The 24,756-nt window shown below is 38.1% G+C and overlaps 2 protein-coding genes across 2 annotated transcripts; one reads left to right on the top strand and one right to left on the bottom strand.

Moving 5' to 3' along the window:
* Window positions 1–4,623: 4,623 nt before the first annotated feature.
* LOC140945502 (uncharacterized) lies at window positions 4,624–11,932 on the bottom strand. The gene is made up of 9 exons (XM_073394520.1): window positions 11,891–11,932; window positions 11,647–11,701; window positions 11,425–11,514; window positions 10,691–10,754; window positions 9,980–10,046; window positions 8,505–8,582; window positions 8,097–8,154; window positions 5,935–6,015; window positions 4,624–4,780 (listed from the first exon to the last, which is right to left on the bottom strand). Exons 1-9 carry the CDS (start codon window positions 11,895–11,897, stop codon window positions 4,624–4,626), a joined length of 657 nt encoding a protein of 218 aa, XP_073250621.1. The 5' UTR covers window positions 11,898–11,932.
* Window positions 11,933–12,598: 666 nt separating this feature from the next.
* Window positions 12,599–21,837, top strand: LOC140946371 (deoxyhypusine hydroxylase-like). The gene is made up of 14 exons (XM_073395475.1): window positions 12,599–12,740; window positions 13,700–13,779; window positions 14,155–14,216; window positions 14,523–14,551; window positions 14,896–14,938; window positions 15,155–15,235; window positions 15,850–15,929; window positions 16,584–16,694; window positions 17,392–17,437; window positions 18,013–18,064; window positions 19,263–19,315; window positions 19,937–20,008; window positions 20,505–20,561; window positions 21,571–21,837. Exons 1-14 carry the CDS (start codon window positions 12,685–12,687, stop codon window positions 21,661–21,663), a joined length of 915 nt encoding a protein of 304 aa, XP_073251576.1. The 5' UTR covers window positions 12,599–12,684; the 3' UTR covers window positions 21,664–21,837.
* Window positions 21,838–24,756: the final 2,919 nt, after the last annotated feature.

Raw genomic sequence — 24,756 nt, 5'->3', positions numbered from 1 at the left:
AATACTGAATTGATCCGAATAGTATTTTGAAGTTAAATTTTAGTGAAAGCATACTTTTAGCATACTTTTGTTTTGAAGTGATTGCAAGATCCGGACAAACCTAGATCGTCAGAATGTGTCTTTCAGTTTCAAAGTATACTTAAAGTACACTTTTCTTTGAGAAACTATTTCTCACATCCACTGAAGTTTGAAGAAGTATACTTAAAGTACACTTAAGTATTTGAAGTATAAATGAAGTACATTTGCCAAATATACTTCATTTATACTTTTTTTTTCTGGAACTACAAACGAAGTATACTTCAAATGTATTTTTTTTCTGAGAAGTACATATGAGTATACTTGAAGTATACTTAAAGCATACTTAATTTCTGTAAGGGCGCGGTTAGTCATTTTTCTCGACGTGGTCGTGCACCTAGCAGACTACCGATGAAGAAATTAAAATCTTTGTTAAAGAAAACACAGAAATTGAGACTTTTTGAATGGAAGGGAATTCTCAAAAAATACACCATTGTCGTCTAGAATTCATTGTTACGTTAAAAATAGAAATGATCTACACTTAAACCGGAACAGAAGGAACTGTAAGAGTGTGAGATTTTTACTTAGGGCAAAACATGAATTATTTCGAAAACAAGGGAAGGTTTATCTGTCGTCTAAACATAAAAGAAGAGGCTATTTAGGTGGGGTGAGGTATCAAAATAGGGTTTTAAGTAAGTATTTGTCCCTCTGAACATGCAACTATCCGGACTCTGACGAGACGAGCGCAACTAGTTTGCGACTCACCTGACAGCCTACAAGACGAGACTGATTATCTTAACAACGTTTTTGGTAAGAACAATTAAAACACGGACTTTGTTAGACGGAACACTCACAGTAACACTGATTGCAACACTCAGACCAACTCTGGCCCTGTTACTACAGTGACTAAACCGTACATCAGAGGCACCTCTGAAACTATTGCACGTATATTACAACCTTACAATATACGTGTTGCACACAAACCGATAACCACTTTGCGCGCCAGGGACTGCTTACTAACGTCAAGGACAAAGACAAACCGGAGGACAGACAGGGAGCAGTATACAAGATCGAATGCTGCGACTGCCGGCAGAAACCTAAGCACGCAACTGACCGAAAACAAACGAGCGACGAGGAATGGTGACGTCAACAATCACATTGCTGAGCACCATGCAGACGAAACATAAAATTGACTGGGACACTGCGACATGTACAACGTATTCTACAGACTACTATCAACGTCTTACTTTAGAAAGCTGGTTTACTAACTTAGAACAAACGCCACTGAATCGTACCCAACAGTTACTAGCGCCGTACAAACGACTTATTGACGAGATCAAGCAAAACTAACTACGAGAGAACGACTGGAGAACTGACAATTTGACTAACAATAGACGACTGTTTAACTGTGACAATAGACGGATCGAAACGCAACAATTACTGATTACGAGTCTTCATAGCCAATAACATCACGGCTTAACTGACAGACGACCGATAACATCGCGACGTAATTGACCAATCAGATCGATAACCAGAGTATAATACCATCAACTGAGTTGATACAACTCACTTTGACTCTGAAGATGACTACCGCACAGGTTGTCGAAACGTCAGTCACTGTCAACAACAAGAGTCTTATTCAGGACTACGTTCACCCGGACGATCAAACTCAACCTACTTTTAATCTACTAAAAATCGGCCAAATTCCGTTCGGTGAGCATGTCAAAATTAAGAAGTAAATGATTTGAGCTTTTAACACGGTAATTGACATTATACGCCCAAACGAAAAATGCACAAAATGTCTTTTCACTTTTGCAGAGAAGTTAAAGAAAAAAGAATAACCACTACCTAGTTTTCGGTGGTAAAAAACACGTTTTTTGTTTTTCAAAAATGATAAATATTAAAATATTGGCTATTGCACAGGAAGACCATGCTCAACTCAAGCTAAATAAGTGTTCAGTCTAACTAACAACCACCATATGTCTTTTATTACGAAATTAGAAAAAGTCAGTAATGCAGAGAACTCGAATCTTGTGTTGGAAATGAGGGAAGTCGGATTATTTCAAAATGATCGCCGGAAATGATCGCCGGTAAACCGGGTCAACGCGAACTTAATTATTTGCTTTGCTTGGAGTTACAGGTAAAGAGATAAAGAATGATCTTCCTTGTAAAGATGTCTTCTTTCCCTCTGACAGCATACGCGGCTGATGTACAGTTTCGCCTAACAAAAAATGACAGGAGATGAATGCAGTCAAACCTCCTTATCAGATCCTTAAGATACGGACAGTGCTGTCGTTAAAGAGACTGCATGAATGTCTTCTGCAATTTGATATCTGTTGGACCAACAAAACTTCCTGGCATGAAGTAGAGAGATTTCCGTATTTTTAATTAGCGATCTATAGTGGAGACAGTGATTTTAATGTGCTCGATAAGATCAGGAGCCATGTAAAGTTACTCATAGCATTATTGCAGTATGAACATTAAGTAACTTTTTGGTGTTTCATATAAATTCAATAGTACTTGTAATAATCCTCTGACTGATAGTACAGCTGATTGGACACTTAACTTCTTAGTGGTCTGAGTGAAGGAGTCACAATTTATTGAATGCATTATCTCAATTAGCCTACAACTATTTTTCTTTTGTTTTTGTTGTTCCAACCTATTGAACCACGAACCTATATTATATCGATCGGAAGGCAGAGATTATGTACACTGTTTTAAGATGATACCTTGTGCAGCACTATGGAGACTGTCTTGCCTAGAGCTGTCCTGATGGCTGTTGGATTGAACTGGCAGGGAGGGAGTTGAAATTAAACAAGCACTCACAATTTCTTCCTCTACAGTGTTCTTTCCCTGGGCAAAAAAAATGAGATTTATCTTGGGCGAATAAAAACCGGGCAATATCAGTGGGTACGCTGGCAAAATACAGGTTATACCGCAACAGCGACAACGATTAAAGCAATAACGTTCGATATAGAAGTGATCGACTTAGCTGTTATTATGCTTTTTTCTAATCTTACTTAGCTCTATCTTCTTCTCTCTCTGCTTTTTAATTTTGGTGGCCTCTATGGGCTTCTATAATTTCAGAGGAAATAGCGAAATGCACCGCGAGTTTCACTGGTAACTTTGGAAAGGTTCAATTCGCGAAACCAATAAATTATTAAACACAGCAAACATAAGGAGGAATTTTATAGTGGCTATATTCAACAATTAACTGCCTCATATGCATGTAATTCAGTGAATGCCAGGCAGAAGTGTATGTAGAAAACTTGTATATAATAATAATTATTGTGAGTTTTTCTCATCGTCTTGAACTACCTGTTCCACTGACATGCAATTATTCGCCCTAAATTAAGGGAAATTAACTTTCATTTCCGCTATTATAAGACTGATAAACATAGTGTCGCTTGGAGCTGTTTCATTCGTTGTTCTACTACATGAGAAATTTCTGCAATTTGATTGGCTTAGAGCAGTGGTATTTCGGCGTAATTTGAAACACCTAGCAACATGTGAAAATTACAAACCTTGTATGGGTAGTAGTATAAACAAATAATAGCACGGATTTGAACGTGATATTTCGCATAAATACCACTCGAGACATTTCAAAATTTTGTTAAATTTCACTCTCCTAACGGCTCTTGAAATTACGTATAATAATTTTGAAATATCACTCGTGGTATTTTTGCCAAATATCACTACAGATCATGCTAAAGACCTATACTAATTTTCATCAATGAATATAACAGAGCTCTAAATTTGCGATTCTCCAAATGATGTGGGCATTAAATTTTAACTTAAGTATTGTTCAAGAGAGGATAAAGGGGACAGAGAAGGCATCCCCCATACACACCCTATTCTATAGGTAATTCGTCTGGGGTTTTTTAGAATCGGGATAAAGTTACCTCGCGCGCTGCGTGGATGTTTCGTGGAGGTTTCGCATTACTAAACACCGTGCAACACATGTCGGGCGAAAGGCAATGAAAGCGTAGAGAGATCGAGAGCATTCCTGAATATTTAAGCGAAATGAGTCGGCGCTCACCTGGGAAAAGGGAATCACTGGACCCTTTGACAACCCATGAAATCAGTTTAACTCGAAGTTGTCGTAACCTCAGTGCTTTAATAAAATGAGAAATTTCGCCGGTCTATTGAAACCGGTCGTTTGTACAATAAAGCAAGTAGGACGCCAAGTGTTATTTTTGTTGAATAATAAAAGACTAATAAAAGAATAAATATCACACCAGAAATTACTCTCTTCAAACTGTAAATTATAAATTAATGATCCTGAGAGAATATTCAGTGTGTTAATGATTTCCTTGCTGTACTGTTAGCTCTATACAAGAGAGGAAGGGCGATTCTTTTTTAAATTTCCGTTTCGCTGACACAGCTTTAGCAGAAATCTCTCTGTAATCGTTTTCGTCGACAAGACGAATAGCAATATCGCTCTCTGCGTCTTCCGCCATTTTGTTCTGTGTCAATTCGTGAAGGGGCGCGTGGCTCTGAGCGTGGGTCATCCACGCGCAACACATTCGAGCTATGTGATTGGCTGTTGTCTAATCCCCCCTTGAGATTTGTGGTGCTAAAAATAACTCGAGACAAATTACCTATACTCTATGGAATAGGGGATGCCTTCTCTGTCCCCTTTATCCTCTCTTGGTATTGTTGTAACTGGATGGTTGGCGAAAGATAAGTCGTGGAAATTGTCACCTCCTTTGTGGTTAGTGGGCTCACAGCAAATCTCTGACCATCGCTTTTGGCTTGTTCCAGCCTACAATGCAAAGAGGTTACTACCTGTGGTATAATTAGTGATTCTGGGTGCGTGGACTAGGGAAGATGGCTCAGTAGAGTAAAGATAAAAAAGACGGCTTCTCATGAAAAGCGGGTGCTCATGCACTTAAGCCAATAGTACTGTCGGGATTTTACTATCCACTTACTATAGTCAGTTCCCTTTACTGTTCCCTTTAGCACTTCTTCTTGTGGAAATTATTTCAAGAACTTTTCTCCACAGTTCCAGGCAAAGGAAAATAGAATAGTACACTGTGCAAATACAGTCGCACTCCATAAACGTTTACCAAAATGAGGAACAGATGGGCATTCCAAGATCCCCGCCGCTTAGCAGTGGAGTCTGTATTGTGTAAGTGCTGTCTAGAGGGTCCCCAATACGTTTTTCGAGATAGAGGATATCCCTCATTTGATGCTTGAGATTCGAGATTTTAAAGCAAAATCGGGGCGACATTCCTGATTGAAAATATGCGCGGGAGGTGGGATGCCAAAAATAACTCTCGTAATTACTGGATTGCACGAAGTTTTGGGTCAGGTTTACGGGATTGAAGAACCCTATTGGGAACCTTTTGGAAACCCGCTGTGTTGTAGAAACTGCATAAAACTGTTGTATATTTGAAACCAAAAGTCCGAGTTGTCCGTAAGAGAGAGGTATGGACAGTCCAGTGGAGATCGACCTTATTTAGCGGACCGGTTCGACTGTTTTACCAAAGTTGGTATTACTCTGGCACCACCCAGCTTTGCTGCATCTGGTCTAAATCAGCCTGTTTCAGAAACTTGATAGTATCCGTTGTGCAAAGAAAGTCCTCAGTTTCACAGTTTGCCATTCGCGAAAGCTGTGGTTAGTGAGTGTACAACCCCTAAAGTCATTTCAGAAAAAAAAGTAAGGGATTGATTAGGATTGATTACAGCTTTTCTGTAATTTGAATTTCCCCCAAACAACTCCACTTGCCGTCGGGCAAGTTAAGAATAGAATTCACTAGCCCGATAGCAAAATCCACTAGCCCAGTGCTATCGGACGTGCTGCCTTCCGTTGCACGTCGGCTGAGAGTAAAACATTAGCAGCTGTTGTTAGGGAACGTTTTAAGTTGCTTAATGTTTTTAAAAGGAATTTTTTAAAAAAATCTTTGTTACATGTACCTTTTTAGCTCCAGTTCCAGTTGCTGTTCAGTTAACCGAAGCTTTCGCTTCTTTTCTTCATTTATCCCTTCACAAACGTTTCTGCGTCAGTGTAAAAAAGTGAAAAAACCAAACAACGGCCATAGCTAAAGCCTTTGATAACCCTTAGCTAAAAACTGTTTTAGTATCTGTAAGGGATAAAATTCAAGGTTCTAGACTTTAAAATTTCCTTGACGAAATGCATTACCCTGGGCTATTTATTTAATCGAAAGCTAAGGTATTTACATAGAAAATTGTGATAACAAAGACAATAAAATTTTAGTTACACACATGCACAGTCATCAATGAGGACGATAAAAATGACTCGGCAAGAAATTATTTGCAAAACAAGACAAACCTAAAGGAAGGGGCACACATACACCAACTCACGGCCTGGACAGTACCTCATGCATGCGCACAGCCATATTCCCCGGGCAGTGGCCGCCAGACAGCTTGGGGCTCATCAACACGGCATAGCACTCCTTTAAGCGGCAGTTCCACACAACACATGTGGGAGCTGTTAGCTGGGAACCGCACGGCAGTTCTCCCCCGGCATGCGCAGGGAAAGTGGATAAGGAGTTTCCTTGATCTGAGTGCTAACAAGGGCGAAACTGCTGTCCATGGCTGCCACTGTCCGGGTGAGGTACTGGCCATGCGTGAGTTACTGGCCGGGCCGTGGGTTGGTGTATGCGTGCCTCTTGATTTAAGGTGACTCGACCCAGTTTTTTGGGGGGGTACCATCCTACTTTGAAGCTCTCTGGTATCCCCACCTTTACTTTTATCGTAAGTCTAACACATAGAATGGATAACATATATATCAATATACAATATAACATATAATTTTTGGCGATCGGAGTAAATGTCACGTGGTTATAATGCCACGCCCCTTTGAGGTCTGAGTCGAAAATCTGCTGTTGCCGGCATTTTTTCGTGAAAATCTCTTGGCTACACATAGTGCTCATTAGTGCCTTGCGCTGAACAGAGTTTGACCAAACTCGCAAAGACCCAATTCGAGAAATTCAGCGATTTCCAAATTTAGGTCATAATTTATGCGAAAATGATAAGCAAACTTTACACGATTACATCTAATAAACTATGAGATTCATCCCTTTATTTTGGGCATCGTTATAACAGATGGGTCCTTGCAAGTCAGCAAAAAGCTTTAGGGCCTTGTAAATGCGCGCGATTTGGAGCAAAGCAAACATATAGAAATTATAGTTTTAGCTATTTGTTGACGTTTGTCAGCGTTGACGAGTCCTTCTCACGAATAAAGCATTTTCTTAAAAATTCGTAGTTTTTTTTCCTTCAGACCTCAAAGGGGCCTTGCATTATAACCACGTGACATTTACTCCGATCGCCAAAAATTTTATGTTATATTGTATATTGATCTATATGTTATCCATTCTATGTGTTAGACTTACGATAAAAGTAAAGGTAAGGAAACCAGAGAGCTTCAAAGTAGGATGGTACCCCCCCAAAAAAAATTGGGTCGAGTCACCTTAAGTTTGTCTTCTTGCAAAACAAGCCATTATAGAAAAGTTCACAAGAGCTATCTCTTAATCTTGCATTTTTTCTTTCACTTAGGTTACGTTCACACGCCACTTGCTGAAAAATTTTACCGGATTCTTCTTTTACACGGGACCGTTCATTTTGCTCTGTTCACTCGGAACTTTGAACGACTTAGACTTGCTACAAGTCGACCTCTCATAAGTTCTTAAAAGTGATCGAAGCGAATACACGAGGTCGCGCAAGGACCGAGCGAGCGAGAAGTCTCAAGGTCGACTTAATTTATTTCGACTCAATGGATTTGAATCATATTATAAATTCACGCGGGAAAAAAATGATTGACATATGCTGTGTCGGGAGGGCGTGAAAGATCACTCACTGTCTTATTGGTCAATTGTCATGACGTCACCGGTAGAATCGTTCGACCGGTGAATTTCGAGCCAAACAGGCATGAAAAGTCCTTGAAAATGGCATAACCAACAAGGAAAAACAATAAAGCACTAGAAAGTCTATGAACGGCTAAGCGTATAAATGGTTCCGTGTGACAGGAACACCTAAACGCACAAAGTTTCAACCGGTTCAAATTTCGTCTGGTGCTGTGTGAACGTAGCCTTTAGGAGAGGTGGCTATGTGCTTACACAGCTAATTCCAGCTCTTCAATTGTTAGTCCAAACTCCAGCTTGTTGTTTATTTTATCTGGAATGGAAATAGAAAGTTTTAGCCAAAATTTTCAGATCATCTTTGACAACTACGTTTTTTTTTTGCGAGTGAAATAGAGGCGTCCTTACTGCCGCGCCAGCTGTGTTTATAAAGCCCCTGTACATAATTAAGTGGTTACCGATATTTTTGCTCAGCCCCCGCCCCCGCCACGTGTACCATTAAAAGAAAGGGAAAAAAAGGTACTGATCGGAGGAATCAAAAGAGTAAAGAAATAGCCAAGAAAATTAAGCACAAGCTAGGGGGCGTGCTTTGCATCATGTTTGCCGGGTTATATCTTTGAAACGTATTAACTGACATGCGTACAGTGTTACTGTTGATCTACAGACCTTTTCCCTCCTTGTTCTCCACTTCTAGTTGATGAAACTTGGCAGTTAACTCTTTCAAGGTATTCTCTTCCTTTAAAACTGTAAAGAACCACAGGTTGTTATATTTTCCGAAGGAACAATAATCACACATTATTCTCCCTCGTAGGGCCATCAAGCAAAGGCGGATTATTGATAAAATACTAACTAAAACAGTGGGGTATGTTCATAGAGACGTTCGACGCGCATTGCTATGGTTATGGCAGTTTGGACGAAATTGAGCGCTTTTTCGCTTAAGGTGATTCCCTGGTTTTGCACTGCGCATCTCTTACTGCGCATAACAAGATGGCCGCCGTAAAAAAGAGCATGTGAAATGAAGTTGACTGAAGAGAAACGCTATTGGAATTTTTGCTTGCAGTTGTTTCTTGCCGAGGTGAGACTCAATGTGTTGGGAAGGTGCATAATGTAAGCAGTACGCGTGTTGCTGAGTTCGACTTCCTCACAGAGAACCTCTATAGTGGATGTTTAACTTGTGCTTACTCACTTTGATTTTCAAAGAAGCGCTTTCTTTATCACATTGTGTCCTAAATGTGATATCTCGATGTAAATTCTGAAAAAACCGGATTTTTTAATACTTTTTCCCCCTATGGCATACATTCAATTTTGAAACACACCCCAGTCCTCTCTCAAAAATCGGAGAAAATGCATTTTGCGCGCACTTTCTGCAGCTCTACCGCAAAAACGAGTACGGTGACCCCCATTTTTTATTTCATGATTTTAATAAGGACAGTGCTTCCTTTCGATGAGAAAAAAATTAGCACAAATCTATGTTCAGTTTTTTGGCAATTTACTAAGTTGTACGGATTGAGCTGGTCGTAAAGCACGTGTACAATTTAGTTCTACTTTGGAGCGTAAAGTAAAAACAAGGGTATGAAAAGGCATTTTTCTGGTACGTAAGTGGATAAACAATACATTAAAGTCAAATTCTGTGCGATACCACATGCATCATCGGAAAAATCTCTCCTTTTTGTCTAGTTTTGGGCTGCACGCGATTTTTGCCACAAGGTCCTAAATAACCGTATTTGTCAGCATTGTGACGTCAAAATGAGCACGGTGACCCCCACTTTTTATTACTTTTTTATCATCTTCTTGACTTGTTACATTAGTGTACCAAGTTTCATCTACAATCTATGTTACGTTCTTTTACTAGGGAATCACTTTAAGTCTCTGAATTCGCTCAGCCTCTTTCACTGTGATGCACGATTTACAGAATACCAGGATAGGAGATAGAACATTTTTAGGGGATTTTTGAAATGAATTTCTCATTATGTTACAGAAAACCTTGTGTGAAAGCAGCTTCATATAATATGTCTCCGTTCCTACACCTTCGTTAAACTTCCGTTTTAGATTACGGAGCCTGGGACCTGGAAATAACATTCCAAAAGTTGCAAGGTTTCAATTTGACTTTATACCCAGGTTTTTTTGTGTTCAATACAAACCCACAGCCCTTGCAGCTTCGGCTTGCTTTCTCCACTGTTCAATTTCCTGATTTACATTCTCCTTGGTCTATCATCATGATAAAGGTAAAAGCACTAAAAATTAGAACAGTTTGAGACAACTGAGCTTGATCTAATGATCCGCCTTACAAGGGGGAATTTCACAACAAAAATATTCTAAATCCTTGACAAGATAAGGTGATGTCTTTAGCCCCTCATGGCACTAACTGCGGAGAATCGATTGGCTTGGGGGGGTTCGTACTTATCCGTTTTTATGCCTCCATCAACCCGTTTTCTACCAATAGAACGGTTTAGGAGCAATTTACGTGTTTCAAGGCATGGTCTTATGGCCCTGTCAGTCTGAAAAGCAGAAAAATTCGGCCAAGAATTGTTTAAAATGACGATAAAAGTGTTTCAAACTGTTACAGCAAGTATTGATCGTCTGGGAAAGTATCGATACACACTTGATAGGGATTGGTTGTTTCGTTCTCAGTAATCGCAGTGTAGTGGACTAGTTTCACGAAGTGATGAACAAAAGAATCACGTAAAGAAAAATCAAAAAGGTTTTTACAACTAACATCTCAGTTATTATGCATTAAACGCAGCCAAAATCTTGTTTCGCAGAGCTATTATACAAAAGAGGTTTTTTTTGTGGCGAGTGCAAAAATGCATAGCCTCATATTGAACATAATGTTTAGGTTAGCCATAACTTACATAGTAGTATCTTGCATCTCTAAAATTGTTCGTCAGTTCTCCGAGATGTTTTTCAAACTCCTGTCTGATATAATAAGAAAAATGCCAGTTTCCCACATTAAAAGTGTTTTAGGTAAACCCAGCCCTTAAAGAATGACTGATTGACAGGTTATAAAACCTGGAGTCAAACTCTCAAGTCTTCATGCACCAGCGTCCCCGGCCATAAATATCAAGTAGCTCCAAAAGAGTTCGCTCTTTACATCGGTGGCAAGTCACTAAAATAAAGTCCCTTTGATTCCATATAATTCCATCAGAAATTCCTTTTCTTTCGTACCACTGGACAAACCCATTTTCTATGGGGCCGTACTTTATTTCATTCTTTATTAATCTTCTGTTAGCGATAAACGGTAAAGTATACGCGAAAGCACTGATATATGAAAAAAGGACCATTGGTACAGAATTTGATCTCTAAAAATAATAGAAAATTTCAAAGAAACTGAGCGAGGCCGGCGAGGTCCCCTCGACACAGCCCTCCCTATTTTCTAAAGGTAAAGGCCTGGCCCCGGTTGTTCAAACTTTGGATAGCGCTATCCACCGGATAAATCACTATCCGCCGGATAGCGTAATTGATTTCCGTAATACTTATCCGCTGGATAGTGATTTATCCGGTAGATAGAGCTATCCAACGTTTGAACAACCGGGGCCTGGAGGCGAGATTGTCCCCCCGGCTCAATCTGCTCATGATTGAAACTCACAATTCCATTTGCTCTTTTTCCATTTCTTCGTCAATTTGTCTGCGAAGTTCTTCAATTTTTGCTCCCTTTATGTCGTTTAGTTCTTTGAGCCTGTAGATCACACAGTGAATAAAGTCGACTTCGAGTCTTTAGGTAAGAGGCACAAGGATAAGCTGAGGGCATAAAGGGGTTTAAAACAATTAACCTTATGCTGAAAATTAACAGGTGTTAAAGGAGTAAAACCTGTTTGCTTGCATCTGTGTTTGTAGAACTTTCTGTTTTGCAGCATTTACCGTTTCTGAAAAAAGGACATAAATTTTTATCAGCAACTTTTTGTAGGCCTAGATTATAAATGAGCGATTATAAAAAAGATATATAAGCTTATATAAAAAGTTGTTGCTCCTCACTATTCAAAAAGTCGATCGATAGATCTAAGCTGAATAAGACTTGAGCTTAAGCTTAAGTTTACAGTTAAATTAACACTCACCTTGCATTTTACAATTTCTTTCGCTGCTTTGTAGGAATTTTGCCTGGTCTGTAAAAAATAAGATAACCGCACCAGAAATTGTCAAGATGATTTAAAATTCCTAATGTTTAATGATAGAAATATCCACAAACTTCATGCTAACTTACAGGCTTCTAGCTTCATTTCCAAGGTCTTGCAGCGAGCTTTCTCCTCATTAAAGTGCTGTTGTAAACGCTCCTTTTCTGTTTTAGTATTTATCCCAATAAATGCATGGGGTTAAATGATATTAACTTAGATGCAAGGTGTAGATTGCAGGCAAAAACAAGAGAGAAATAAGTATTATTTAAGCTACCTTATTGGTTTAAGCTTATGCTTAAGTCAAAAGTCAACGAAAACTAACCCTGTTGCAGCTCGCCAAGCGAGTTGAAGATGACATCGATTCTAAAGTTTGGAGAGCCAATAGAGCCCAAAACGTTATTCATATTTTTCGGTTCTGAGGACAGAATACTTTTTAGAAAAGCTGTTTAGGAAAAATAAAAGAAAGCAAGTATTAAACGATAATTTGATCGTTTGTAGTTTTAAAGTGCGGGGAAGCGCGGGAATTTCCTCTGCAGCCGTGGAGTTTCCCGCCATTTTCTCGCGAGCACAAAATCACTTTGCTCAGCGGTTGTACAACTGTCTCCAATAGGTACATCATGTATGGACTCGTTGTTATCTTGTAAGGAAAGCTGCACATGTGATTGTTCGTCAGGTAATCGGCGACTAAAAGCGATATTTTTGGTGCCTGTTACCTTTTATGATACTTTGTTTAAACTATGGTGAACCCTTCCAATGTGAAACAAATAGGAATCCAACTTGCAGATCAAAAACAGTAAGTTAAACGTGCCCTTCTTCAACGAGACAAAAGCTGATGTGGTTACGAGCCTAAGGTTTAGTTGTGCACTGTTTGCCTCTTTCAGTCCTTGGGACTTGGATTTTTATCTTTATTTTAAGATATTTTTATGGAACAAGTTATGCCTGTACGCTATTACTGACCATGTTTACCAGATCCCGCCGCCCGTCTGCAGAGTATGGCAGATCAATCGACGAGATCTCGCGCGTGCAAGGCCGTTTTTAGGCCCTCATTACTAATAAAATTATTGTTAAAAAACTCGCGCGTGTACCTGACATACTCTGCAGGAAAAGGAACCGGAAAATCCTCTATGTACTAGGCCGGGGGCAAGGATTATATGATGACAGCAAAGCACAATTCTCTATGAAGAGTTAGAATGCAAAGGGTAAAAGCTCATGCTAGCCAGTTCCAGACGTTCAGATAGTAGAGCAGGGAAGAAAAAATATGACGAGGAAAAAAATGGGGGAGAATCGCTTTTTTCTCCTCATTTTCCCTGCATATGATTTAACTTTCTCCCCACCATCTGACGCTTTGTACTACTTTATTAATGTCTGGAACTGCCTACTAGTAAGGTCATGCAGCTGAAGATAAAAAAGAAATCCGAACTTCCAGCTGGCGAACAAACAGTACAAGATCACTCTACGTGAAGTGTTAAAGCCATGATTGATTAATAGTACTGCTATCACTTAATTATTTGGTCGTAAAGAACAAATTTGGAGTTGGGGAGGGGGAGTACTTAATGAATTTCTCACTCTAAGAAGTGGGGGGATAAATGAGGATTTAATGATAGTTCTGAATATTGTCATATCAAATAACATGACGATACATTCAAGAAACATCAGTTTATTAATATGTGAATCAAATTACAGTAATCATGGTGTTTGTGTGTGGTAGCAGTATATTATGATGTTGGTGCCTCATTTGATTAATTTTTGCAGGTCATTAACTGACAGATTTCGTGCACTGTTTACACTCAGAAATCTTGGTGGACATGAGGCCATTGACTGTATTTCAAAGTGTAAGTTGGAAAAAGGCGCTTTCTAGATAATATATTACAAAAGATACATTCCTTGTGAAATCCAGATGAAAAAAGCATGTACAGAGCTTTTTGACAACAGTTGTGATTTGAATGAAGGTGCTTAGAGGTTTGCATGTACATGTAAAACCTCTTTATTTCCCTTCCTTCCATCTTTTCTTCCCTTTCTCTCTCTCTCCCCCCCCCCCTACATTCTTCCTCTCTCTCCCACTTTTCCTCCCTCCCCTCCCAAGAGCTTAGGGGTTAGACAGGTTGCTTTTTACCAGAGAAATGATTTTTGTGATTACATAAACATTGTGAGTTTCTTCATCTGTAAGTCCCATACAACTCTTGGTGATACTTTTCCTCTTTTTTTAGGTTTTGATGATCCATCAGCTTTATTGAAACATGAGTTAGCATATTGTCTGGGACAAATGCAGGTATATCTCATCTGTGCAGTAGAGTTCAACATTATTATTATTTACATTGTATATTAATAATAATATTATTGATTGTTATTAATCCCTTTCCCCACTGGACTAAACAGCAACAGTCAAATATTTATTATTTTTTAAAATAATTTTTATTTGATCATTACGAACTTTGCAATCATCAAGTGTTGACAGGATCTTGTCTTGTTCAAAGTGTTCCATATATAGTTTTCCTTAGTTGGTACAGTAAATGTTTTTTGTTGTTAACAGTCGCTGTTCTTACGTAAATAACTCTTCATGTCTTATCTTTGTTAGGATGAGTATGCAATTCCTGCATTAGTAAGGTAATTATGTGCTTGCTAAAAGTCTTTTTTGGGCCAGGGAATTTTCATGACTACTCCAGTTGATAGAAATACAATTCCCCACCTATGATTTATTATACAGACCCAGGAAAACGTACATGACTCTGTGTACTTCAAAATGTTAATGTCAGTGCTGCTTTTCCCCTAGTAGTATTCTAGCAAGCATGTGAATTTCAATTATTTTTCTTGACTAAACCTATGTCTGAAATACATGCGCACTGTGTCTCTGGACTCAGTCTTTGTAATTTTCACTGTTGTTGTTATTGTTGTTGCATTTTTTTTTTAAACTTTAAAGATGCAAGTATTAAATTTGTTTTACCATTTAGAGTTCTTAAAGACAAAACTCAGGAACCCATGGTGCGACATGAGGTAATTATGTAAGATTTCTTGAATTTCCTGAATGTGTAGCAGTTGCTATAAATAGCACTTGTTGTATAGCCTTGTAGCTATGATTTATTATTGGTCACTGTTATATGTATCTGATTTCAAGAAAGTTTGTGTGCTTTATCACTTGGACTATTGTACTGAATGTGCATTATAGTTCAGATTATTGCATTTTGATCATAATGTTATTGTAATATTCAGGCAGGAGAGGCACTTGGTGCTATTGGTTCTTCTGAAGTACTTGATGTCTTAAGAGAATATGCAAAAGATCCCCAGACAGAGGTGCAAAGTAAAACTGTTGTAATTGAAGAGCACAGTAGTGGAAAAATGGCTTTGGTGACAAATTTTATTAAAATTAAAGTAAAAGTTGCTCAAACATTTGAAAAGTTTCATGTGCAGGCTCTTTTTGCAAATTATAATAAAGCTTATAACGCAAAATAATAAAAAATAGGGGAGAATTGTTTTTTGTTCTTGTTTTCCCTGCGTATGATTTAACTTTCTCCCCACCATCTGAACACTGCGCTCTACTTTCTAAATGTCTGGATCCGGAACTGCCTAAGGTCATGCAGCTGAAGATAAAAAAGAAATCCGAACTTCCAGCTGGCGAACAAACAGTACTACTTAGATCACTCTACATGAAGTGTTAAAGCCACTTAACGACATTTTTCCACTGGAATTTGTATTTAAAGTCAAATACCTTAACAGTAAACTGCAAAGCATGTACGTTAGACATCTATTAGGCATATTTGTCATCCATTCTAAAAATTTCAATCGTGTCTGCTCATCAAAATAATTAAACAGGTCCTGAACACATTATGATACAACTTGACTGAGTGAGCTTGGCTTGTCATCCTACTGGTAATGCTCTAAATATCCAGGTTTCTTCTTAATAACAGGTTGCAGAAACATGTCAACTTGCAGTACAGAGAATAGAGTGGCTGAAAGAACAAAGTTCACAAGAAAGTGAAAGCCTGAGGTTAATTATTTCTTATAAAAACTAATAGATAGATTACAAATAATTATACGCTCAATAATATTTTTTTCTTGCTGAAAAGGAACAGGAGAGTTAAACCGAATGATTTATTGGTGGTAAACCTTTGCTCACTGATTGTCAATCATCCCTTCGTAGAATATTCCCTTCAATGCAAAACTTGCAGTTACCATTCGACAAATATCTAAGCCCGCACATGCCTCTTGTTTTCTCAAGTGAAAATTGTGACACTAAAAGTTCAAGTCCGTTGTCAGTAGAATATTACATGTACATAAACCATGCAGGAACAAGAGGATGGGGTGAGAGACTATGCTGCGGGATGACATTTCCTTATCTCCTCAGATCTATCCTTCTTTAGTCCAAGATGCATATACACTGTAAAAGGTTCAGCTGTATCTGGAGAATTTTTCTCAGTGATACGTGTACCATCTCTCACTCTGACCATAGTTTCAAAATGCTGAGATGCAGGCGTGGTCTTTCATCTGGGTTCAGGCATCTTCAAAGTCAAAAAATTTGGACATAAAAAATGTCAAGCCCTTTAAGGGCTAGGTCCTTGAAGAGTGCCTTATTTTTTGATTGGTGCTTAATCTAGGTGCACTCTTTAACTTCACAGTGTAATATTATTATCTATCTTTATAGCACAAATCCATATAAGTCAGTTGATCCTGCCCCACCCTCCACTGTACAGGACACATGGATGTTAAAGAACACACTGCTTGATGAATCTTGTCCGTTGTTTGAAAGATACAGGTACTGCACAATATGTGATTAGCTAGAATTGAGTAAGGTTTAACTTTTAACACCTTTTCTCAATTAAGATGCAGAGAAAAGGTGTAACCTGGTAAAAACAACATGTTTTTCACTTAGGTTCATCAATCCTGGCAGGGTCACCACAACCCAAGTGGCACCAATAATGGCAGGTCCATCACAGTCCCTAGCCCCGCGAGAGATAGACCACACCACTGGGGACTACATCCCATACTCTGTATGAACAGTGTGTGGGTTCTCTAATGTCCCACAAAATTTATATGTGCAAGGGTTGTGACGGGATGCCTACAGTTTATTGTCCTTATCCGAAAAGGCTAGAAAGATGTCTTTACAAATGCAGCACTTTCTTCTCAGTTATTTTAAGACCCCAAATGTTGATTCAACCGGGGTCTGAACCATTGGCCTCCCGCTTGGCAGACTGGTCCTTATCCAGCTAAGCATGAGCATGTCAAGATGTTCCTGTTTTGGAATACACATTACTTTTATTAAATTACCACCACTAGTACTACTACAACCAAATAATACTGATAGCATGTTGGTGTGTACACAGGGAAAAAATATTGAATTGTTTAAAATGTTACTCTTTTGCTTCAGGTTACAGGTTATACATGTACATGTAAGTCCTTTCTTGCATCTACATGTAGATCTCATCCCTTTTTTGACTCATTCTTTCAACTAGGGCAATGTTTTCATTACGCAATGAGGGAGATGAAAAATCAGTGTTGGTAAGTTGATTACGACTTCTAATTCAATTCACACTTAATTGATATTTTTGATACTCCCTTGAAATGGAACTTACCCAGTCTATTACCAGTCTTCCGTAACGATAGATAATAATGTAAATGCTGGGCCAAGGTTTTCAAAGCTGGGTTAGATAAATTCAAATCTAGAGTAAAAGATAAAAAGGCAACTCAAGTTGAATTCTCTTTGTCTACAATTTAATGATTTTATGCTCTATAAAGAATCAAATAAATTTTATTGTACTGGTATCCAAGGAAATTTTCTTGAACAGCAGAAAAAGAATCCTGGGTTATTGCCAATTGGCCTTTGAACAGTAATGGGCCCAGGTGTTTATCAGTGGCTAATCCAGACCTTAATTTCAGTTCTATGTAAAGGGAGGGGGGCACTCTCTGGCCAATACTAAGTTATCAGTGCCTGAGCCCTGCACCATGGCCCTTTGTTTTGTTGCAAATATGAGGGGGTGGTGATAAGTCCCCAAGCCCCACCTTTAGATCTGTCACTGATAGTTACATGATACAGTGTAAGTGTAAAAGTAAACTTTAATATTTGAATTTGGCAGGCATTGGCAGAAGGACTTAAGTGTAGCAGTGCATTATTCAGACATGAGATTGGTGAGTTAATTACTGTTGTTTGTTTGCTGTGCATGTAGCTAATAACTCACATGAAACCAGGTATGCTTTGTTTTCGTGCGTCACAGATCTGGTCTCATCTGATTTGTGGTCGCAGATTACAAATGCTTTGGACTGATATTTATTGGAATCGTGTTTGTGCGAAGGTTTGTGAGATCAGAGTCATCAAAGTATAATGGGAGATCGAGCAGTGGAGACTAGGGAAGGCTAATTTATTGAGAGTGATGGCGTGCAGATCTGACTGGCAAAAATGGACTGTTTGTTGGAGATAACATCAATATAAATCAGAACATCGGTACTCAACACTAGCTAAAGCCACCATGGACAAGCGATTTGTCAGCTTTTTGAAATGAAAAGATTCTTTTTGTTTATTGGCAATTTAGCGGCATCTATTGTAGAGAACGTTTCGACACAGGCTGGAGAGCAGCCGCTCTGCAAAACTTATACCCTGCAGAGTGAATTGTTCCGGACAAATCATTTTTGACGTGTCGACAAGGTTTCAGACGAGATAAAGCCACACAATAAAAAACAAGAAATTCTGTAGCAATCACTCATAGTTTTAACTTTCTTTTATCGTAAATCTTTTTTATTACACTTCTTGCAATCGCCTGCAACGTGTTCTATTAGACAACAAAGTAATTTTACAAATCTGGTAATCCAGGGGTAATCTGTTCATTATGCTTCTATTTTGACGAGCTGTCAATTTACAAATGAACCGAACCGTGAAATATCAAGGGGCGTTTTCCAGAATCGTGGGGTTTGCAGGCAAGCGTTTCCTCTTCTCCCCTCCCCCTCCCCCTTCAACCTTTTTTTTGCTTCCCCTCTATTTTTCACGCAATAACTCGATTTGAAACGCTTGCTACGCAGGCTAGAGTAAGCCCAATGTCTCTTTTGAGGAAGCAAGCCCTAGCTGTTAAAAATATATATGAAATGTAATTTTGAAATAATTATTTTTCAAACCATTTTGACGTCACAAAACTGGAAAACCAAACGTCTTATAATTCCTGAAAGTGTACATGAGAGTACTTTATAGAAAGCTTAGTAGTGCATGGAGAAAATCTTAACCTTCTGTTAAATTTGAACAATATCTTAATGAGAATTTTTTCTGTATGTATATAGTGTATAAATCTTTTCTCCAAGTTGTTGTCAGCACCAACTTGTTTTCTAACTTTTTACATAGCATATGTCCTAGGACAGATTCAGCATGAGGCAGCCATTCCACAGCTTATAGAGGTACTGTATGTCAAAAATGCCGGGATTATGTAACAGTGCACTAGATTTCAACAATTTTATTTCATGTACGGGAATTTATCAAGTTTAACCCTTTAGGTCCCAAGAGTGACCAACATCAATTTTCTCCTAACAACATCAGCAGATCAACAAGAGTAAAGGTTATAAGAATTATTAAATTGATTACCAAAGGGAGAATGCTTTGATCTTAAACCAAATTCCCTGAACTGTTCTTAAAATAGCTAGCCTGCGAAAACAGCCGCTTCTCCTCTCTCCTCGCCGCTTTTGTGAAACATCCCCCAACAGCGATGAGCGAGGAGAAACGTCTGTTTTTACAGGCTGTTCGTAAAAGAAATGTATGGAGATCAGTCTGGAGAATTTGTATGTGGATCTTGGGGCTTAGAGGGTCAATACATGAGGCCGAGCTGCATGGTGTACCTGAGCCCTGTTCCCCTCTTTGAAAAACTGCCCTCTCACCACTTTCATGTCCAAAAATAAAATAGTGCCAACTTGAGAGTTATGGTACTTTGCCTTCATTGGTGAAATGATGTTCTCCTTACGCTGTTATTTCCCTATAAAAATGATAAGAATATAAATTTATTTGGTATCTATTTGATAATTTAGAATCTTGAAGATTTGAAAGAAAACCCAATGGTGCGCCATGAATGTGCAGAGGCTCTCGGTTCAATAGCTAAGGTTAGTATTTCCAATTTTCTAGGGATTTTGCTGCATAATTAATAAAGGCTGGTTCACTAGAGATAGTGTGCAGACGGAGTCGTATGAAGATGGAGTGGAGACAGTGTCATATAAATAGTGCCTATAAAAGTGATACTTTGAATCAGATTTGTATAGGCATCAAATTTTTCTCTGATGTTTCTTATAACTTTTTTGGTAGGTTGTGATCTAGTGAATACCAGAGTCACATTATTAGTTAAGATGAAGCAGAAGAGAAAAACCATTCCCCGGTTTAAACATTCTAGCCAGAGACTTTAAAAAAATTATCGAGACTCTGCAAAGCAAAATCACCCGAAAATGAGACTTATCACAAATGCTTCCAAGATTTCGAGATAGGGCTAAAATTTTATGGACCCGTGTTTTTCGAGGAACCATTCTAAACCCCTTTTATTATTCCTTTTTGCTGATCACCATCTAATATAAACTACTGTCTTGTGAAATTTATATTTGTTTCCAGGATCAATGCTTAACTGCATTGGAGAAATATTCAAAAGATCAAGAAATGGTTGTCAAGGTACACTTTTATTGTAGTTTATTAACAAAAGGGATTCCAGAAACTACTGCTTATAAGCCCTGGCTTTAAGGATTTTGGGAGGGCTCCAGGGGCGTAGCCAGGATTATTCAAAGGGGGGGTCACAGAGGCTACTCACCAGATTGTCATGTCGACTATATATGGTTTATACCGATGCTCTCCCTCGTGTATCGGCGGGCTCAGTTGTATTATCGCGGCATGAAGGCCCATATTAACTAAAGACAAGAGGCGTTTGCGAAAATACTTTACAAAAAAACAAATTTTAAAAGTGGGCTTTTCAACAATGGCTTTTACTGCCAAGATATAGGTTGTTTGCTCAAAAGAAGGCCTAACAAGGGGGGTCACGGGCACCCCAGGACCCCCCCTAGCTACGCCTCTGGGCTCTTAAGCAGAGGGGCTTTGATTAATATTGAAGGGGGCTCATAACCAGACTAGAAAAAGCGCTATGGCATGTGCTGATCAAAATATGCTTTATATTTTAATACTGGTTTTTAATTAGGCTTAAAAACATCATGTCGATAACAGATCCATTTCAATACAAGCTTTAAGCTAGAGTGGGGCTTATATCCATGGGGGATATTAGCCCCCTCTAGGATTTTTTTTAATTTCATTTACAAAAGGGCTGATAACTTCAGGGGATGAGGGGCTTATTATATAAGCTGCAGTTTACAATATTTGAGCTCCCTTAATGTGTAATTGTGGGTGGAAAGAGTTATTTCTCCTTATATTATATAGTATACAAATCCTTTTCATTTTCGGCAGCTATTTCAATTTCTACTTTTGAGTTTATACAGCTGAAATTTACCGGTTTATACTTAATTTTTTCGTGCTAAAATTGTAGTAGGATGATCATGTGACCAACTAATTCAAAAAGCCTAGAAGGTGGATGACTGCTTGTCTCTCCCTCTAATTGAACAAAAGAAGTATTGCAGTTTAGAGCTACTTACAAGTGGAAATCCCACAGCTAATGGGAAATTGTATTTTATTTCAGGAGAGCTGTGTTGTCGCACTTGATATGTATAAATACGAGCAGAGTAATGAGTTTCAGTATGCAGACTCACTTGTCAAGCTTCAAGAAAAATGACAGGCAGTTGCTATGACAACCTGGACCCACAGCACTGAGGAATGCAAATTACTCGATGACATTTCTGGGATAGGCCATTTATATATGAGAGTTCCAAAAACTCTCACTTTCAAAATGAGATTATGTGCAAAACCTTTCATATGAAAATGAGTTTTATGTGCATGAAATAATTTTTTTTAAAAAAAAAAAGATTATCATAACACTAGTTTTACATTTAGCCTCACTTTGGAACAGAATCTTGGGGTAACTCACACCAGAAATGGGCTATTGGCAAATAGGATGGCAGTGCTTTCATAACGAGACAGACTAGATAAAGGATAAATACAGAAAATCAAGACTATGCTCTTGCAGCACACCCAGTGACCCCTGGCATCTAACTAGGAGACTAGAAATTCTTTTTTTCATAGAAATCATATGCTGGGCACCCTAGGTGTCACATGTTCAGAGCACTTGGCTTCCTTCATTTTTTCTTGGAAAAATGCATGAGCAGAGTATGAAGAACACTGTTTATTTAGTACCTTTCTTTCTTAGTACCATTGAATCCAAGGGGAGGAGGGTTCTTCCTAGAATTAGACAGAAACAGCACAATTGCCTCACAAACTTAGAAGCAAAATTGCCTCTTTGCCTTCTGCTGGATCGCTCTGATTCCATAATTTGCATGTGTTGTATATTTTAAATTTATATTAATTACTCTTCAAAACTCCTGCCAACATATATTGTAAAACTAGCTATATTTACATGATTAATTATTCTTTGAAATTTTTGTAACTATCGTGAACACCATATTGCTTCTATTTTTGTAATATGTGTTTGCCTACACCCAGCTTGGAAATCAGCTTTTGTTGTATGTGGCTAGCATAGTGAAATAAATGTGTTGAAACTTGAAAACAAATATGTCATTTCGGTTGAAAGGCTTTATAAGGTAGATGCATACACAAAAAGTGACTAAGTTGGAATTGCAGAAAAATTACATTTGCCTAAAGCGACTAAGATGGGATCTATAATTAATTTTTATTGACCACAGAATGGACTATAATGAGGTAGGGGTTCTGAGAGGCCAGCAGCTTGAAAAAATTGACCCATGTAACCTCAAGGAAGAAACATGCCACTTTATAACCACAACCTTTATTGAATTCTTGAAAATAGAATATAATTATGTCTAATTAACTTTCACTTGAATGTAATCCTTAGTGTACAGTGTTTTTTCTTTACAATACTGTACATGTAGGTCACATTTATGCCCTTGCATGTCAATAAATGCTTCATTGCTTTCTTTTTTTGTACATGACTGTTACCTTCAGTTGGTAAGAATTTTATCTGGCTACAAGCCAGGGCCCGGTTCCTGAGAGGCTGATTAGCGCTTATCCAGGATTAAGATTTTGTTCCATTTTTTGTAGTTACCTTCCTATGCATTGCTAAGAAGAACATTTTGCGTAAATCATTACCGTATCTCAGAGGAAAGGCTCAACAGTATTTTGTAACCTTGAGTTATATGCTCTTAGCAAGAAAACTGCGCTTAAAATTTCGCTCAATCCTGGGTTAAACTTAACCATCTTTCAAGGAACCGGGCCCTGAACTTTAAATCCTTACTAAGGACAAACTTACTTCTCATAATGTATGCATTTTTGGCATTGATGATGCACAAAGTATAATAACTTTACAACTATGTTAGAGTGACAAAGAAAAAAGTTCCCTTAAGACTTCCAACATCGTGTAGAAAAGGGGTAAAGCCTTGACACTTACAGTCAAATCTCTTAGTTATTTTCAGTTCAGCTTTAACCAAAAAATGTTGAACTCTCCATGACATAGCCCCTTTGAGGCACTAAGACTTAGTGACCTTTGACACAATATCAAAATTAATTTTCCAAATACTTTACAATCTGATACAATGCAGTCAGGCCAGGTCAAGGGTACCCCCAAGATTACATTAATGAATCAATTACTCAAAAGTTGAATCTGTTGGTAGCTGAAGATTTCCAATTCATCTCTGCATTCTCGCATGCGTAATGAGTTGTGAGTTCAAACATGAGGTAGTTATGAAATTTCTACCCACTCAGTTTCCTTGAATTTGATATAAATGTCTTCAAAGCAGTTTATGTGTGAGTAAGTATTAATTTTTGTTAATATAGTTGTTCACAGAGTTGACACATACAGCTGTACAATAAATTGATCACCCTTCCGGAATTCATGTTACACTGAATAGTTTTATGGTTTAATAGGCAAATAGACCTTAACTTAAATTCTTAATGCATCACAAAATATTCAGGGTTCATCTAGTTTTTTGGATGCACTATTAAAGACTGGACTAGACTTTTTTCAGGTCTGGAAAAATAGTTTGCATCTTTGAAGACTTTTTCAAGAATTAAAAGACTGTATGAACCCTGAATATTACAGCTGAAATGATCATCAATCTACGTCTTTATTCTACAGAACAATAAAAAGTCATTTGACAATAACCTACCCTCAAACCCCAACAAAATTTAAGTATGTGTCTAAAGAAAGTTTCAGGAAACATCACTGAAAAGTTCTTGGCACACCACATTGTATCGTAGTTAAAAATATTACATAAATTTTGTGGCTTTATCATAAAATGTACAGAGAGTAATGTCAATATTCGGCTTTCTCAAGTGAAAGCAACGGGGTAGCGGGTAGGGTTAAAAGAAACAAAGTTGTTATCCACAGAACTGGAATGGGACAGATTTGTATACGTTGTGGTTTAAATTTTTCCTTGGTTTAAAATTTTTCAAACCAGTTTAATTTTTGGTTTTCTTTGTCTCTGATTATGGTAATTGATTTTAGACAAAAGAAAGTAAAAATTAAACTGGTTTTAAAAATTTTTAACCAAGGAAAAATTTGAACCACAACATATATATGACTCTTGTCATCAGTTATGCAGCATTCTCCAGATAAAGAGCTTGACACTTCAGTTGTTAATAACTTGCCCCATACATGTAGCTGAGTGAGCTGAGAGGAAAATCATCTTAGATAATTATATGACAGTCTTGTCCTAAGTTATGCAGCTTTCTCCAGAAAAAAGAGCTTGACACTTCAGTTGTTAATAACTTGCCCCATACATGTAGCTGACTGAGCTGA

The sequence above is a fragment of the Porites lutea genome, chromosome 8 (assembly GCF_958299795.1).
Source record: "Porites lutea chromosome 8, jaPorLute2.1, whole genome shotgun sequence".
Classification (NCBI taxonomy): Eukaryota; Metazoa; Cnidaria; class Anthozoa; order Scleractinia; family Poritidae; genus Porites; species Porites lutea.
This window is presented reverse-complemented; position numbering and strand designations above follow the sequence as displayed.